We start from the raw sequence: 17299 nt of genomic DNA on the forward strand, positions 1-17299 counted from the left end.
CTGTCAGTTGTTCCTCAGCTTTTTTTAAAACAAGCCTGAATATCCAGTATCTCCCTTTCCATGCACGTCTCAAATCTGCAATGAATGATTCTAAGTATTATTAAGATAGCATGTGAAATTAAGGATATTGTGAAATAATTTACACATTCCACAAATCCCTGTAGTCTTTTGACTTGAAATGACCCCAGTATTGATCTAACTTCATCTTCTAAAGAAAATAGGAAATGTTTTCCAAAGTTGGATGCTGACATCTCTACTGCACAAAATTTTTATTATGCACTTCCCTTTGTTTGATCTTTTAATCAGTTACTATCTGCCCATTGACATCTTTTATCATAACAATTCAGAGTTGGAATCTTCTTCAGAGTAGAGATCTTTTGAAGGCCCTTTGTTGCTTTGATTTAGCTACTCTATACAACAAGATGTTATTAGGATTAAAACTGCTAATAATGATCTGAATTCAATTCCCTGCTTTATAGGCAAGGTCTCTGAAAAAAAAAAAACCAAGACCTAATGTTGCTTCAATGGAATTATGTGCTTGCATCCAGTTTAAGCAAGCACTTGGGAAATTTGAGAGAGAAATATCTCCTATCTGTACGGGCTGCACCTTGCTGCCATAGAGATTTAAGATACCAGTGTGGCATATGAGCTTTGTGGCCAGGCTGCCTACTATTGTGGTAGAGTGAGGCAGCTTAAGAAGAGGAGGGAAAATGGGGAGAAATGGCTCAGGTACAGTTTTGGAGTACAGTTATGTTGTCATCATGGCAGATGGCTACTCTGGTTGCAAGCCAGGATTGTTATAGGGTAGAGACAGCATTCTTATTGGCTAAGTCTAGTATATAGGTGTTGGGGATTGTGGAGGGAAACCTATTTCCTCATTATCTGTAATACATGCTGCTAGTTTGAGCTGTAAGATGAGCTTTGTTAGGGTTAACATAGGGGTTAGGGTTAAGTACAATGTTTGCAATGTTTGAGCTCATGCTGTTTTGAGGCATCAAGTCAGAAAAATTTTTTGGATGTAATGTGCGGGAATTTGCCCCAAAGACGTTTTTTCAAGAGGCAACTGGGCTTTCTTGCTTTTTTTTGAAGACGTTTCACTTCTCATCCAAGAAGCTTCTTCAGCTGAATTATTTCAGCTGAAGAAGCTTCTTGGATGAGAAGCAAAACATCTTTAAAAAAAAAAACTGAGGAAGTCCAGTTGCCTCTTGAAAAAGCACCTTTGGGGCAACCATGACCTGGATGACTGAGAATCTCCATAGACGTGCGGGAATTTGGGGGATGAAGACAGAGATTGCTATGCAGGTATTCCACTGGAACGTGCAGGCGTCAATCCTGGTCCCAGTGGGAGAAGAGAGTGAAGATGTCAGCTAGAAGCTTTCCTGAGAGAAGTGGGAAGCCAGACCAGACATGCTACACTCCAAACCCACAACAGACGGGACTAAGGGAGGCAGCGGTCTGCAGACTTTGGGAAGCCCCAAAATGGGAAGTGTTGGGCAAAAGCCCCAAAGAGACATGCATCACACAAAAACTATGCAAAAAGACAGTTGGCAAAATCAAAAAAATTGGATTTTTTTTCACTAATACTTGTAAATATATTTGTACAGGTAGTCCTCAACTTACAACAGTTCTTTTAGTGACTGTTCAAAGTTATAACAGCATTGAAAAAAGTGACGTATGACCATTTTTCACATTTACGACCTTTGCAGCATCCCGGTGATCATGTGATCAAGTCAGAAGCTTGGCAATTGGTTCATATTTATGACCATTGCTGTGTCCCGCAGTCACGTGATCATCTTTTGCAACCTTCTGACAAGCAAAATCAATGAGGAAGCCAGATTCACTTAACAGCCAGGTTACTAACTTATCAACTGCGGTGATTCGCTTAACAACTGAGGCATGAAAGGTCGTAAAATGGGTCAAAACTCACTTAACAAATGTCTCACTTAACAGAAATATTGGGCTCAACTGTGGTCGTAAGTCAAGGACTATCTGTAAATAGTAAGAGAAACAAAAAAGCTTCCACTCTTTCTCTCTGTGAAGCACTTGTCCTTCTAAAGCAGCGGTCACCAACTGGTGGTCCGTGGACCACTGGTGGTCCTTGAGAAAATTTTGGTGGTCCTCAGAAAAATTATTTGCATTTTTTATATTGCACTAAATCAGGGGTCCTCAAACTACGGCTCCTGGGTTGGATACATGCAATGAATGAGGACCCAGATTGTGGGGGCAATAAGCTGACTTTGTATAAATATACAAAAGTATGAAGGCTATTGCTTAACGCATTGTAAGCCGCCCTGAGTCTCCGGAGAAGGGCGGCATATAAATTAAAGCAAAACAAAAAACAAAAAACCGTCTGTGTTGCTGCAGAGTGTCTCCCCCTTCAGGGTCTTTTTGTGTGGGTTGGAGGGGGACAGAAATTCCGACGTGGGGTCTGCTTCAGCCTCCTGGTGCAGGGCTTTCAGTGAAGGCTGGAGGGAAGTGCTGGTGGTGGTGAAGAGCCAGAGGGCCTTGTTCCAGTCCATCTCAGCCCGCTGAACCTCCAGGCGCTGGTACCTGGCCTTGCACTCCTGCAGGTCTTCCCTCTGCTTAGAAAGCCTATGCTCGTAGTCCTCAGTGAGGTGCTTCTGCTGAGCCTCCTTCTCGGCCAGATCCAAATTGAACTGAGCTGTTTTGCCAACTCTTTCTCAAGGTGGCTGCTTAGCTCCAACAACTGCTTCCTGTTGGGGCCCGAAGGAGCGCAGGCAGGCAGGCGAGGAGTGGCTAGGAGGGGAGGGGCAAGTAGAGAACGATGAGGCGCCCCTCGATGCGAGTGACATTGAGTTGGCCGTGCCTACCCAGTCACATGACCACCTTAGCCACAGCCACCCAGCTGGTCATTAGCCAGATCATATTAGTGGTCCGCAGGATTTGAAATTATGAATTTAGTGGTCCCTGAGGTCCAAAAGGTTGGAGACCTCTGTTCTAAAGGCACCTCTCTCCTCCAGCTATAAAAGAGCCTTAAGTCACACTGTAACAATTGTAACTTTTGTCGGATGATTTTTTTTTTATTGCACTTCAGTTCATCAGTGTCCCATAAAACAAAAGATTCTAGAAATGGCCAGAAATGTTGGCTTCTCAATCAAAGGAAAAGCATTTACTCAAATGAACTAAAGCTTTCAAGTGCAGCACACATTAGAGCACATCTTTTTTAAACACTGGGTGCAGCTGTTTAACATTATGAAAAGATGGTTTGTATGCATTCCTATAAGGAGTTAAGCTGGTGAAAGAAGAACTAGCAGTTCTTAACTCTGAGAGGACTGTTACTGGGACAAATTCCAGTTACTTTTCCGTGGCCTTCACAAGGATGGTGGACATGAAAAGAAAGGAAGGAAAAGTCTAGAATTTAAACTTAGGGTCAGAGGCCTATAAAAAGGGGTTGTACCGAAGTAGATAGATTTTCTGTTGTATTTATTTCACTGTTTGAAATAAAATATTTATCTATTTTATCTATTTTATTTGATTTTTTTATCTTATATACTGTCTTATATATTTATATTCAGTTAAGCTATGTCTTGTCCATGAGTCCATTGCCAAATAAACTAATTTTTGAATCAGACCAACTTTAGCTTGTACCAAGCTGAAGCATGATAGCTTTCCTGCACTGAGCAGCAGCACAGAAGCACCAAAAGCAGTGCACAATCCTATCCTACATGTAGGTTTGCACAGAGATCATGAAAAGAGGATTTACTTTCCTTAATAAAGCACGCTACATCATTGACTGTCCAGGTGTAATAGCCAGTGCTTGTTCTTCTACATTAATATTACAAAGAGACAATTCTTCTGACATTTGCCAGTTCTTTCCTACATATTTAGGAAGCTTCTCTAGTTCCAATCCACATTAATATTTAACTGAATCTTTGAGACAGTTCATTTACTCCCATACCAGTCAAAACCTCATCAATCGAAGTGAATGATAGTCTCGTAGTTTGACAGACTAACAGTTGCAACTTACTCTCCTCAAAGAATTGTTCTGGTATAAAAAGCTAAATAAACATAAAGAGAATAGCTGAAGGATTAAAAAGAAAAATAGCACAATAATTAAGGCTATAGAAAGCTACTGCAATTTGCGCAGGTTCGTCTGGTGCACCAATTGCGACCCTACTTGGATCGGGAGGCTCTCCTCACAGTCACTCATGCCCTTGTCACCTCACGGTTAGATTATTGCAATGCGCTCTACATGGGGCTACCCTTGAAAAGTGTTCGGAGACTACAGTTGGTCCAGAATGCAGCCGCGCAAGTTGTCGTGGGTGCACTTAGGTACACTCACATTACACCAATTCTCCGCGAGCTGCACTGGCTCCCTATTGGTCTCCGGTCACAATTCAAGGTGTTGGTTATTACCTTTAAAGCCCTACTTGGCTCAGGGCCAGGTTATCTTTGAGACCACCTTCTGCCGCATAGCTCCCAGCGACCGGTAAGATCCCACAGAGTTGGTCTCCTCCGGGTCCCGTCAGCTAAACAATGCCGGCTGGCGGACCCGCGGGGGAGTGCCTTCTCTGTGGCTGCCCCAGCTCTCTGGAACCAGTTACCTCCTGAGGTCCGGACCATCCCCACCCTATTGGCCTTCCGAAAAGCGGTGAAGACCTGGCTTTTCCGGCAGGCCTGGGGCCGTTGATCTCGCTTTTGTGATCTGGCGAGATCCAGCCATGAATGGCGTGAATGAGTTTTTAATGTTTTTAATTTTTCAATGTTTTTTATAATTATTTTTTAAAATGTATTGTGAGCCGCCCTGAGTCTTCGGAGAGGGGCAGCATATAAATTTAATTAATTAAATTAAATTGTTTTTTTACCGCTATTACATTCTGTAAAAATGAGAAATGCCTGTCTAGACAAACATTATGTCAAAGAGACGCAATCTAACATCCATCAAAAATTTCAACTATACTTTCAGATTTCCTGACAACTAACTATACTGGCTGCAGTTTATGGAATTAAGGTGCAAAATATCTGAAAATTCTTCATTTCACAACGGAAGGCCATTTACCATCTAAGAATTTAAACCAGTCAGATATTTAATGACTGAAGGGTATAAAGATAATGTCATTTATTACAATCTTTAATGTTAATCTTCTATTTACTTTGTAATTCTAAAATGCTAAACACAACGTCAGCATATGACTTTTAGTAAGTAAGAGTCTTACCTTGGAGCATGCATCTATATGCAGATTCTGATATTGCATAAATATGTGGAGGCATTTCATGACGTTTCTTTCCCCTGTACATCTCAATGATGTTTTCAGAGTAAATGGGAAGGTTCTTGTATGGATTTATGACTACACAGAAGAGTCCAGAGTAGGTCTACAGGAAGAAGAAAAAGCTGTTTTGAGCCTACCTGATCCACAATCAAGAAATTGTTTTCTCCGGAAATAATTCTATTGAACTGGAGACTTAAATATTTTAATGTTTAGAAAACAATACCAATGAGCTGCTTCTGAACAAAATCCTGATTCCAAAAGGATATTACAGATAGTAATGGAAATTTCAGCTACAGTGAAAACTATTGTCAAAAATCCACTAGGGATGAGATTTACCTTCAACTATTTTCTTTTAAAAATACTGCTGAGACAACTATTTAGTAATTAAAGGAAGATAAAGGTAAAAAAATAAGTAGTATGTCGTTTGGTATAAATAAATTCAAATAAAGAAGTTTGGTTGTTTAAAAAAGCCACCAGGCTCCAAAATGTAAATCAAGATTAAAAAGTTCAAAAGACTGCAATGCCAATTCTTGCTATTTCAATAACACAAAAATAGAGCTAATAAATAAATGAGCTTGTAGGATTTCTCTGAACTTTTCCTCCTACCCTTGCTCTTCAAATTTAACATCATTAAATCAAGATGAAGCCTCTGAATGATCAAGAGAAGAAAGTGGCTTGAAAGTAGAAAGACAGAGAAGTTCCTTCTCTGATCACTGCCACAACGCTGCTCTCCCTTAAAAAAAAAATCTGTAAGGATAGAACATAGAAGACTCTATCTGTCACATATGGTTTAGCAATTAGAATTCTTGCAATACTGGAAACTCTACCTAAAGTTGTTAATTTCTATACCATGGTAAATTGACAGCACTAAATTCCAAACAGAAAAGAGGGCTGGAATAAAATGTACAGTTGTCACTCAAGATTTAAATTTGGGTGCCATGGTTGTTGTTTTAGTGTTAAAAATGCATAATGACACTATTATCACATCTATCGTCTCTTGCCCTACAATGTGTTTTATAGATAGTTTGCTGTGGCATGAAGTAATCAAGTAATTTTTTCATATTTTGTACTACAAAACAAATGGAAACATGCAGGCCTGCTGTTTACAAAAGCAGATACCTAGCATTTAATTAAAATTAAAAACCTAGTTTTGTATTTCAGGACAGCTATATAATGGCTTTGTTCAATTATTATACAATACTATACAATTTGACCCAACCGATATTCTATCTACAGGTATCCTCACCTTATGACATTTCATTTAGTAAACATTTAAAATTACGACAATGCTTAAAACTGTTGTAGCATCCTTTGGGGTCCAACAATCATGATGCTGGCACTTGGCAAACATCTCCCACAGTTCTAGTGTCCTACAGTCATGTTATCACCATTAGTGACTTTTCCAGACAGCTTCTGAAAAGCAAAGTCAATGGAAATGCTGGCAGGGAAGGTCACAACTTATGGTCATGTGATGTCCTGCTTAACAATTGCAGCAAAAAAGTTGTAAAAACAGGAGCAGTCACATGATGCCTCACTTGATGACTGTACCACAGCAAATTTTCCAGTCCCAATTTTGGTCATGTCTAGAACTACTTGTATTGAAATATCCTAAAGTATTCTTAGGTGTTATAAAAATGGCAATATTCATTTTAACTTTCTCCATCAGGTCAGAAATTTTTATTTTTTGTTTATGGTCAAGAACACAGTGGGAACTAATGGACATGTTCGCAGAATTTAAGGAAGCCATTCCTTTTTATTTTCTTGCAGCTACTTCCCAGACGGCTTTTACAAAGCTTGCGGTAACACTCTCTAGAACCTCTGCAAGAGCTGTGACCATTCTGTACTTGTTAAAACTCAAACTTGTACAACTAAAATTTTCCCTTCACCAGTGAGACATCATACAAACATGGTTCTAAAATCAGCCAGTTTAACATTCTATCATTAAGCAGCTCATTGGAATGGGACTCATTTTATTTATTTATTTTAGATACTACTACCTCATTCACAGAGTGGCTGAGTATAAGGTGCATCTTCTGGGAAAGACAGCTTGTCATATGTATGTATATATGTATATTCATTCATTCATACACACACACACTGAAATTGTAACATATTCTTTATAGCATTTTAGCTTCTATTTTAAGGTAAGTGAATCAGCATTCAAGAAACAAAATTCAGGCTTTAGCATCACTTGAAGCCAAGGTTTTTAAGTAGTACTTAATTGCAGGGGTGTGTTTCAGCCTATTCAGACTGGTTCGGACGAGCCGGTTGCTCTGACGATCGGATGAGAGCGATCTGGTTCCAACGGTCATGTGACCCCGCCCACCCACCCCTGTACTATACTGACCTTTATTTTCTTTTTTTTGAAGCCCAGCTGAGAGGCGCGGCAGAGTGGATTGCCACTCCTCAGCTATTTTACTCACCAGGGCTGCAGTCGAAGGTAAGTTTTAGATCTGTTTGGAAATGGACAGCATGTGTGCGGAGCGCACATTTGGCGCACATGTGCTCAGTGAACCGGTTGTTACACCAGTTGAATCCCACCACTGCTTAATTGTCACCACTTTATCACTTCAGCAAGCTGAAATAAGTTATATGTTCAAAAATCCACTGAAATTATAACTACAGTAGCTATACTGTATCATGAGAATAGTCTAGGCCTGTGATGGCAAACCTGTGGCACGCAGTCCCTTCTCTGTGGGCACGCGCATTGTTGCTAGCTGCTCTTTGGGTTTCCAGTGCGCCAACTGGTTTTTGCATGCACTGGAGCACCGGAAACCCGAAGACCAGCTGGCCGGTGCACATGCACGTATGCGGGCCTAGACTATTTGCATGCGCACTGGCCAGCTGGTCTTCGGGTTTCCAGTGCGTGCGTTCCAGATTGGGCGCTCGGTGCCAAAAAGGTTTGCCATCACTGGCCTAGACTATTATCAATCTACACGCTGAAAAATATTACATTTCAGTACTGTATGTTTCAAGATGCGATACAAAGCTTAAAATATTGAGGGTTTTTAAAGCTAAAGAAACCCAATGCAGGTAATCTTTGGTTAACAAATGTTAACTGGAACCAGAATGACCAATGCTAAGTGATGCAGTAGTAAAGCACAATATCATCTGATTGTGCACTTAGCAATGGCAATTCTGGCACTCCCTATTTCCATCATTAAGGGAATCACGATGGGTCATTAAGCGAGGATGTCACATGTTCACCATATGCGACTTCCTACATTGATTTTGCTGTTGGGGAAGTCAGCAAAGGTGATCACGTTGAGCCACCATTATGAGACATAATTGTGAACCAGGTGCTGAGTAGCCAATTCGCACCACATGACCGCTGCAATGGCCAAAATTCCAGGGATTGGTAAATACCACTTGTTCAGCATTGTTGCAAGTTCAAATGATTGTTGAATGAGTGGTTGTTAAGTGATGACCACGTGTAATCTAGAAATTCTTGACTATAGCAGTTATAACAAATGCTTGAATATATTTATCCTGTTTCTCAAGTAAAGTAACACATATCCACAGGGTAAGCAATGTAACTTCAGAGACTTCCCTTGGTATCTATTAGAAACCATCTCCCAAATTACTTTTTTTAGAAAATCCTTTTCATATTTTTTTATGTGGTACACTACTGAGTCTAATGCACAGGTGTCAAATTCGATCGCGTCACGTGATGTATCATGACATATCACTGTTTTTTGCCTTTGCGGAGCCAGAGTGGGCGTGCCCTGCACGTGACGCATCTGGCCCACAAGCCGTCAGTTTGACAGGCCTGATCTAATGGAATTGAATAACCTTTTAAAGCTAAATCAATGGATCCTTAGGTCCTCCTTGGTACCATAATATATCAACCTTTTATGGATATTTGTAAGAAGCCAACATAGAAGGAAGTACAAGCTATATTGTTTTACAACTCAAATCGGTGGAAGACTCCACATTTTAGCCTATATTAGACAAGATAATATAGCAGTTATTAAATACCAGAAGTTAAAGAACAAAGTAAAAAACAGATAGAATCTACTATTTACTAAATAAAATTTCTAGCCCACTCCAGTCCTAATGGATTTGACAATCGCTTTTTAACTTGATCAATAATTAATAAAAATGGGATCTCCTGAGGATTCTAGTGTTTTAAAATTTGGTCATAAATCATAATGATCACTGACATGGACAAATTTGTTATAAAATACAATTTAGGATAGTTGGAGCAAAAAAAGGACAATTAATAGTTCCAAAACAATCTTTAAACTTGCTACTAATCTAAGTAGCTGTGAAATTCATTTATGAAATGCATATGGCCACCCATCTCACATAAAGTGACTCTGGGCAGCATACAAAAATTATCTACACAGCTATTTAGGTTAAAAATGCAAGACAATGTAAATATTTATAAAATAAAAGTGATAAAGATAAAAATGATTAGCATTGAGATTAAAATGAAAAAATGAAAAGAACTGATAGATTAAAAAGTTATTTCTTAGTTCTCAAAAGACAACAGAGTAGATAATATGGGGGTATACTCTAAAAAAAACAACATACCATAACTGGGGAACTATTCAGAAGACCTATTCTAAAATAGCCAAGCACTCCACTTCAGCAGATGTGACAATCAAAGATATCAAAGCTCAGAGAAATAGCAAATAAAACATAATTTGGTGATCAGAATTAAAATGATAGTATTAATAAAACAGCAAAATCCCAACCTTACATTTTAAAATCAGTCTACCAACTAAAGCAGCACTTCCTTTTGCAACCAATAAAGTTGATTTTTTTAGTTAGCACATGTCAATCCAATAAGTACTTACATAAATGAGCCCAGAATAGTATCGATCCTTCAAATTATGAAGAACAGAGGCTTCATTTAAGCAGGTCAATTCTGCCATGTCTTCTACTTTAGAAAATTTGGGAGGATTCATTTTTTGAATATCATCTTTGTTGACAACTGCCTTCTTTCCATTCTCAGCCAGTTCAACCAATACTTCATCTCCCCTCTCTTCTTTGATGCTGGCAGCTTCAAAGCCATGACGTTCTGATGGAATCCAGACTAATTTTTTAGCAGTCCAGTCAGCCTGAGTAGCAGGGTTGTAGATTACTGCTCTGTCCACAAAAAGGTACCTCTCAGGGTCTTCCTGCAAAGTCCTCTGAGCCATTTTTAGAGAACTATCCCACAACAGGAACCTAGTAAACGTAAAAACAAAATATTAGTTACCAATAATCAATTATTATTTGGAGAATGATGAGAAAATGACAGAAGAGAAGTAAAACATATACACATTCACATAAAAGGTAAAAGTTCCCCTTGCACATATGTGCTAGTTGTTCCTGACTCTAGGGGGCGGTGCTCATCTCCATTTCAAAGCCAAAGAGCCAGCGCTGTCTGAAGACGTCTCCGTGGTCATGTCGCCGCCATGACTAAATGCCAAAGGCACACGGAACATTGTTACCTTCCCACCAAACGTGGTCCCTATTTTTCTACTTGTATTTTTTACGTGCTTTCGAACTGCTAAGTTGCCAGAAGCTGAGACAAGTAACGGGAGCTCACTCCGTTACATGGCACTAGGTATTTGAACCCCTGAACTGCCAACCTTTTGATTGACAAGTTCAGCATCTTAGCCACTGAGCCACAGCATTCACATAATTATATACAAAACATCTATGAGGGAGTAGCCTTATAACTGGATGTCCAGTTCAGCTATCCAGACCATCACCTCTGGCATTACTTTGTACAAACCTTTTAGGGAACCAGAGAACACATGTCATGGGCAATCTTGCACAATATGTTTAATATCGGCATATTAAACATATTGTGCAACATATTTAATAGTTTGCATATCGGCACAATAGCACAAGGGGAATCTTTCCATACCCACTGATACAGGGGCAGAGGTATTTCTTCCAGTATCACACCTAATTCTGTTCAATTTCAACCAGACAGAGCAAGGCAGGTCAAAACCAGGTGGTTTGGTAGAGAGATCACTGATGGCCAGGCCACAAGAAGTTACTTCGGACCATTCCACTCTCCAGGCATTCTCGAGTTAAATTAAGTAAATGTTAAGTGAATAGCTGTTTCCCATGCTGGCCTACAGGATTTCAATCTTACATTGTCCTGGTGAATAGGAAGGGCCCTCTTGTTCAGCAACCTTGACCATAGCCGACTGAAAGCTTGTTGTCTTCTAATGCGAGGCAGTATGATATTGCTAAGTACTGGTAACCAGTGCACAGGGGTAGGATGCAATGTGGCAAAGATAATATGCATTGTCTGGCGTAGTTGGACATCGACCATTTGGGTGTGGACACTGTTAAGCCGCACAACACGGGTCATGCGCAGAAGGCGCATGCGCACAGCGAGCATGCACGCACGGGGCGAACCGGTGGTAAAAATATGTGAAACCCACCGCTGGTTAGACCTAACAGCTTTCCAGGAACAAGGCACTGAAGCTGGAATATGACAAAAAGTACTAGATACATGGCTAACATCCGATTGAGAAATAGAACAGAAATATTCCTGCCTTTGGTGAGAACTTGGGGATTGAGTCTTGCAAATAGTTTCTGAGGAAGACTGCCACTTACCAGCCTTCAACCAAAATGTGCTAGGCGATGAAAATAAAGAAATTCACTTATTAAAAATCCTTTAAACAAAGTTTAAAAATGAAAAGTAGGATACATTCCCCAATATTCCCAGTATCACTTAGGACTATAGTAAGATGGAATGTTACTTGTATTTGAATGTATTCATTTTTTCCCCGTTTACCTGTCCCTACTAGTGCAAATGTTTGTTACTTAAAGCTATGCCCTGAGCATAATAAAAATATGCAAGACTATTAGAACCTCATTCTTAGGGATCTGATTAATGGTCTTCAGAGCAACATAAAGTATATATTTATAAATATGATTGCAATTAATGTATGGACAAAGTTTGTGGTATAAGAGGACATGTTTCTTAAAAGTATTGACAAAACAGCATTTGACAAATATTTAAAGTCTTACTAATGTAAATTCCCAATTAAAAATACATTCCAGGAAAGTGTCACCTCAAATAGGGTAAATCGTAAGTATTCAACTCTTTTGTTAAATTATTTAACATAGCATAATTTCTGCCACGGCCACAGGATATATAAAAAGTCATTTACTACTAGAATATCAAATTCATCAAGTCTATAAAATGACCAGCAATAAGCTCAGGAATTTAATTAGCCTTTTAACAGGGCTTTCTGTGACAATTGGTTTACATCCTACGCATTTAAAAAAAAAATCTAAACTTAAACTATTGGTTAACTTTTACCCCCCCCCCAGTTGGTTAAGTTAAAATAAGAAAGTTTTTCTTTTTAAAGATAAAGTAAAAACATCACAGCTATGTTATAATTATGGGACAATTTCTATAGTCAGCAGTTTGCTAAGATATTGTGATACAAAATCACTTTACTATAGGAAAAAATACATTATAAAATATTAACTTTTATACTGGAAATTTCTTCTAAAAATATTCATGTTACTGCTGTTGAACACTTGAATAAGTAGATTAGTGTTCCAGCAGCATTTTCTGCACCTTTTTAGAAAACAAAACCTGATCCAGACATTCAGATTTTTACTTGGATCATTATGTGACAAACTACTTATCAGCCTCCCACCAGTATTAAGTATCTATCTAGATACTGAACAATTCTCAATCTCTGTATGGATACAGATTCCCCATATAAATGGCATTTTAAGAATTATGCTTTTAAATGACTACCCTCTTTCAAACAATCATTCAGTATGTTACAGTATCTACATTGATATGCTAGCTAGCCCAATAATTAAAGCTTAACGAATATAAAGCAAGTATGAAGTCATTCATTCCACCAGAGGGCCATAAAGCAGCCTGATTCACTTATTTCAGGCTACAGTAGCTAAATTCACATTACAGCATTAGAGCATGGGTTGGCTACAGAAAGCACAGCTAAAACAGACTAGCAGCCAAGGAAAGGAAGTAACATGTATGAAGTTTTTTCCTCCTCAACTAAATACAGTACTTCAAACAATGAGAAACATGAGTCCGTTACTCTAAGACACTAAACTGGAACCAAGATAAAATCTTCAAGACCTAAGGTTCTCTACAGCATCATTCTATTCTCATGTATTTCATGCATGTAGCTGTCTAGCATATGTTTGTTATTTGTAACAGTTATTAGGACTTCCCTTTCTCTTTTATCTCCAAGTGTTATTCTAATACAGGCAGCCAGATTCCCAGAATGCTAGATCTACAACGCAAGCAGCATTGTTGAGAAATATGTACAGGCCCAGCATTAAGGTCTGGAAGAGCATGGTTTCAATTTTTTCCCCACTAAATTACCTAATTTGATTTAATTTACCCGATTGCTCCTTAGGGAATCTGCATTTAATTAGACATCGTTCCCCTAATCAAAGAAAGATCATGTATCAAGGTGCCTTTTTCATTTCACATTCCCGAAGCAACTGGAATGCAAAAAATGCAACGCTAACAATATTTGAGAGGCCCTTCCTACCCACTGCAATAACACGCAGCATCCCACATATCCCATATGGAAGGAGAGAGAACCACGCGATGACAACCGGTCGAAAGGTGAACGTTTATTATCTCACGGTTTAAGAGGAACTGGCCGGTAGATCCGGCGCGATCGCCAAGTTGGGAACCAGTTTTAATCCAAGTGGGGGGGAAAAAAGGCAAGATAATGCTATCACAGTGAATCGGGAGGCAACTTCCAATCCTCGTGGCAAGAGAGGAACCGTAATAGCAAAACGCCAACATCTTCCTACGGCAGGGAGGCGATCGCCGGGAGGAGGATGGGACCGAGCAGGCGAAGCAGATCCTGGCGATCCCGCACAAAAGGGCTCGGAATCGGAGAGCGGCAGCTTCACCGCACACTGCCCGCGGGGTGATCTGCTACAACCCCCCACCCCCGTCCCCAGGCGAGTCGAAAGGGCGCCTCTGCTCCCTTCGCTCGCCTCCCCCCTCCCCATTCATACGACAACCTCACCCCTTAAACAAAGGGACACGTGCGCTTTGCGCTGTTAACCCAGGCCACAGGACCCTCGGTCCCCCCCGGGGGTGGGGTGGGGTAAGACCATGTTTAGGAGGCGCAAGGAAGAGACCGCAGCAGCAACGCCAGTCGACCCCTCTCGCCCAAGCAAAGGAGGAGCCGCTCCTCCTTTCACGCCTTTCGCACGGCTCTCTTTTAAGGGCGAGGGGGGTGGGAGCACCAACCGGGGGAGGGGAGGCAGGTGGAGGAGACGGCCGAGGGTCCAAGGGGAGACTCCAGCACGACTCGAGGCCCTGCGACCTTCCTTCCTCGCTAAACGCCCACCCTCCTTCTTCCCCAGACAAGGCGGGAAATAGTAGGCGGGTGGGTGGGTAGGGGGGAAGCTGGAGGGGCGCAGAGACACAGCCCCCCACGCCTCCTCCCCACGTCTCACCTGAATCCAGCCAGCGCTGGATAAACTGCCTCGATAAACCGCCTGGCTGCTTCTGCTTCTGCTGCTGCTGCTGCTGCTCGGCGCCGAGCCGCTTTCCCCAGCACGCGCTGGAACTGAATCCGCACTAGCCGCCCCGCCCCCGCTCGCGGCGCCTTTAGCGCCACACCGAGCACTCCCCGCTGGTCCCGCCTTCCCCTCCCCAAGTCCCTGCCAGGCTTCCACTGGTCGTTCCGACGACCCATCGGGGTCCACTCTCTCCACCTATTGGCCCTTTACCGCTCCGCCCCGAGCCAGCCTCATAGCAACCTTCTCAAGCTTCGCCGCCGAAAACGCCCCCCTTGTCTTTTTTTTTTTTTTTTTGCCGTCCCGGCTAGGATTGCCATTGGCTGGCTGCGCCTGCCTGTCTAGCGAGGGCTCTCCTTCCAATGGCGCTTTCGTGGCGTCCGTAGAGTGAGGCGGGAGAGAGGCGGGGGGGGGGTTTAAGGTGCACGGCTGCGGTCCTTCGGCTCCCTTTCTTTTTTTTCCCCTGAGCTTTCTTGAGGAGGGGGCGTGGAAGGTAGCTCGGGGGTCAGTGGTGGCGCGTGAATTCCAGGGGAGGTTTGGGGGTTATAAAAACAGCGGTGGGATACATTGAAATGCGTTGGGGGGGGGGTGTCTCTGGAGCGTAGCCTGCAATACCCCGCCCCTTTACACGGCGTGTAACTGAACTGCTGCAGTCGTAGCGCGCTCCTCTTCTCTGTTGCGTGGTAACCTAATTTAATTGGGACGTTTACTGCTATTTAGCTTGATACGGGAGATGCGTTGCCCATCAAAGAAAATGCATCTACCGCTGGGGCAGAATAAAGCTTGCTTAAGTTGGGAATGCTGAGTGCTGCATCCCTCTGCTATCCATGCAGGCCTTCTCGCACCCTTTTGACTCTCTACTACGTGCTTTCTTCATAGAGTGCATGTACTCTTAAAAATCTGTCCCATTGCTACTACAAATACTTTTAATATAAATAATAATAATAATAATAATAATAATAATTTTATTTCTATACCGCCCTTCTCCCGAAGGACTCAGGGCGGTGTACAGCCTGTTTAAAAACACAAACAAAACAACAATATAAAATTTAAAATAATTAAATAAAGTGGCTCAGATTTAAAACCCCAATAAATTTAAATATCCCAATTTAAAAGCTATTGTGTTGTTAGTCCGGCCTGGCGGAATAATAGGGTCTTCAGTGCGCAGCGAAACGCCCGGAGGTCGGAGATCTTACGAATTTCCGGGGGCAGTTCGTTCCACAGGGATGGGGCTCCCACAGAGAAGGCCTTCCCCCTGGGCGCCGCCAGTCGACATAACTTGGTTGACGGCACCCTGAGGAGACCCTCCCTGTGGGAACGGACTGGTCGGTGGGAGGCTATTGGTGGCAGGAGACGGTCTCGGAGGTACCCGGGTCCTATGCCATGGAGTGCTTTAAAGGTGGTAACTAACACCTTGAATCGCACCCGGAAGACCACTGGGAGCCAGTGCAGCTCGCGCAGGAGGGGTGTCACATGGGCACAACGAGTTGTGCCCATAACCACCCGCGCGGCAGCATTCTGGACCAGTTGGAGCCTCCGAGTGCTCTTCAAGGGGAGCCCCATGTAGAGAGCATTACAATAGTCCAACCGGGAAGTAACAAGGGCATGAGTGACCGTGCGTAGGGCGTCCCGATCCAGAAAGGGCTGCAACTGGTGAATCAGGCGAACCTGATAAAAGGCCCCCCTGGCCACGGCCGTCATATGCTCTTCTAAAGACAGCCGTGCATCCAGAAGGACACCTAGATTGCGAGCCCTCTCTGTGGGGGCAGAGATTCACCCCCAATAGCGATGGCACCTGCTGACTATATCGGGGTGCCGGAAGCCATAGCCACTCGGTCTTGGAGGGGTTGAGTCTGAGCAAGTTCTTCCCCATCCAGACCCGCACGGCCTCCAGGCAGCGAGACATCACATCAAGGGCATCGTTGGGGTGGTCTGGGGTGGAGATGTACAGCTGAGTATCATCAGCATAAAATACTTCGTTGCCTTCTATATATGGCACAGATGGACTCCTCTCCTTACAACATGTTTGCTTTTGGATCGGTCATGAGTCCTGATACCGGATAGAAGAATTTAAGTTAGTGAGTTCCATCCACACTTTTGTCTCCAATGTATCTTTGGTTATTGTGCAAGGTATTCTATAAATTGAACAATTTTATTTAGAGCTACTATCTATATGCTAATAAAACTCTCATTGTCATGACCTTTGGCTGGGCAAAACAGTGCATTGTAGGGCAACAATTTTGAACCAAGGTACCTCATATGGTCTAAGTTGCAGAACGTGTCGAAAATCTGTGATCTGAAACCACAGGTACTACTGTGGTTGGGCAGTGGCTATTGTCACTGTCATACAAACATTCTGTAACAATTTCCCAGACACTCTTGCAATTCCTTGCTCCCTCCCCACTCAACAGCTAGAGACTTAGCCTGTTGGGAAGAAAAGGGATCCCCATATACTCTTCCCGTTGCTACTACCCATGCCCTTTGATCTGCACCACCCCTGACCTGTACCACCCCAATCACCACCCACGTCTTACTCATCCACACATGTTCTCTTCAATCCACACCCCTTCCTCAAC

At 42.2% G+C, this 17299-nt stretch overlaps 1 protein-coding gene across 3 annotated transcripts in view; it reads right to left on the minus strand.

Moving 5' to 3' along the window:
• The window catches only part of MYH10 (myosin heavy chain 10), a 92689-nt gene extending 77957 nt beyond the window's left edge, over positions 1–14732 (minus strand). For 2 of the 3 annotated variants that reach the window (XM_070937453.1, XM_070937451.1), the window contains exons 1-3: positions 14661–14731; positions 10034–10406; positions 5178–5334 (exon numbers count right to left, since the gene is read on the minus strand). In XM_070937453.1, the coding sequence (XP_070793554.1) occupies positions 5178–5334; positions 10034–10378 (502 nt within the window). In that variant the 5' untranslated portion in view covers positions 10379–10406; positions 14661–14731. Of the gene's footprint in view, positions 1–5177; positions 5335–10033; positions 10407–14660 lie in introns of all 3 variants that reach the window. The other variant, XM_070937450.1, reaches the window with a different exon arrangement.
• Between the last annotated feature and the right edge of the window lie 2567 nt (positions 14733–17299).

The sequence above is a fragment of the Pituophis catenifer genome, unplaced genomic scaffold (assembly GCF_029215685.1).
Source record: "Pituophis catenifer annectens isolate HBS135680 unplaced genomic scaffold, rPitCat1.0.hap2 SCAF_2, whole genome shotgun sequence".
Classification (NCBI taxonomy): domain Eukaryota; kingdom Metazoa; phylum Chordata; class Lepidosauria; order Squamata; family Colubridae; genus Pituophis; species Pituophis catenifer.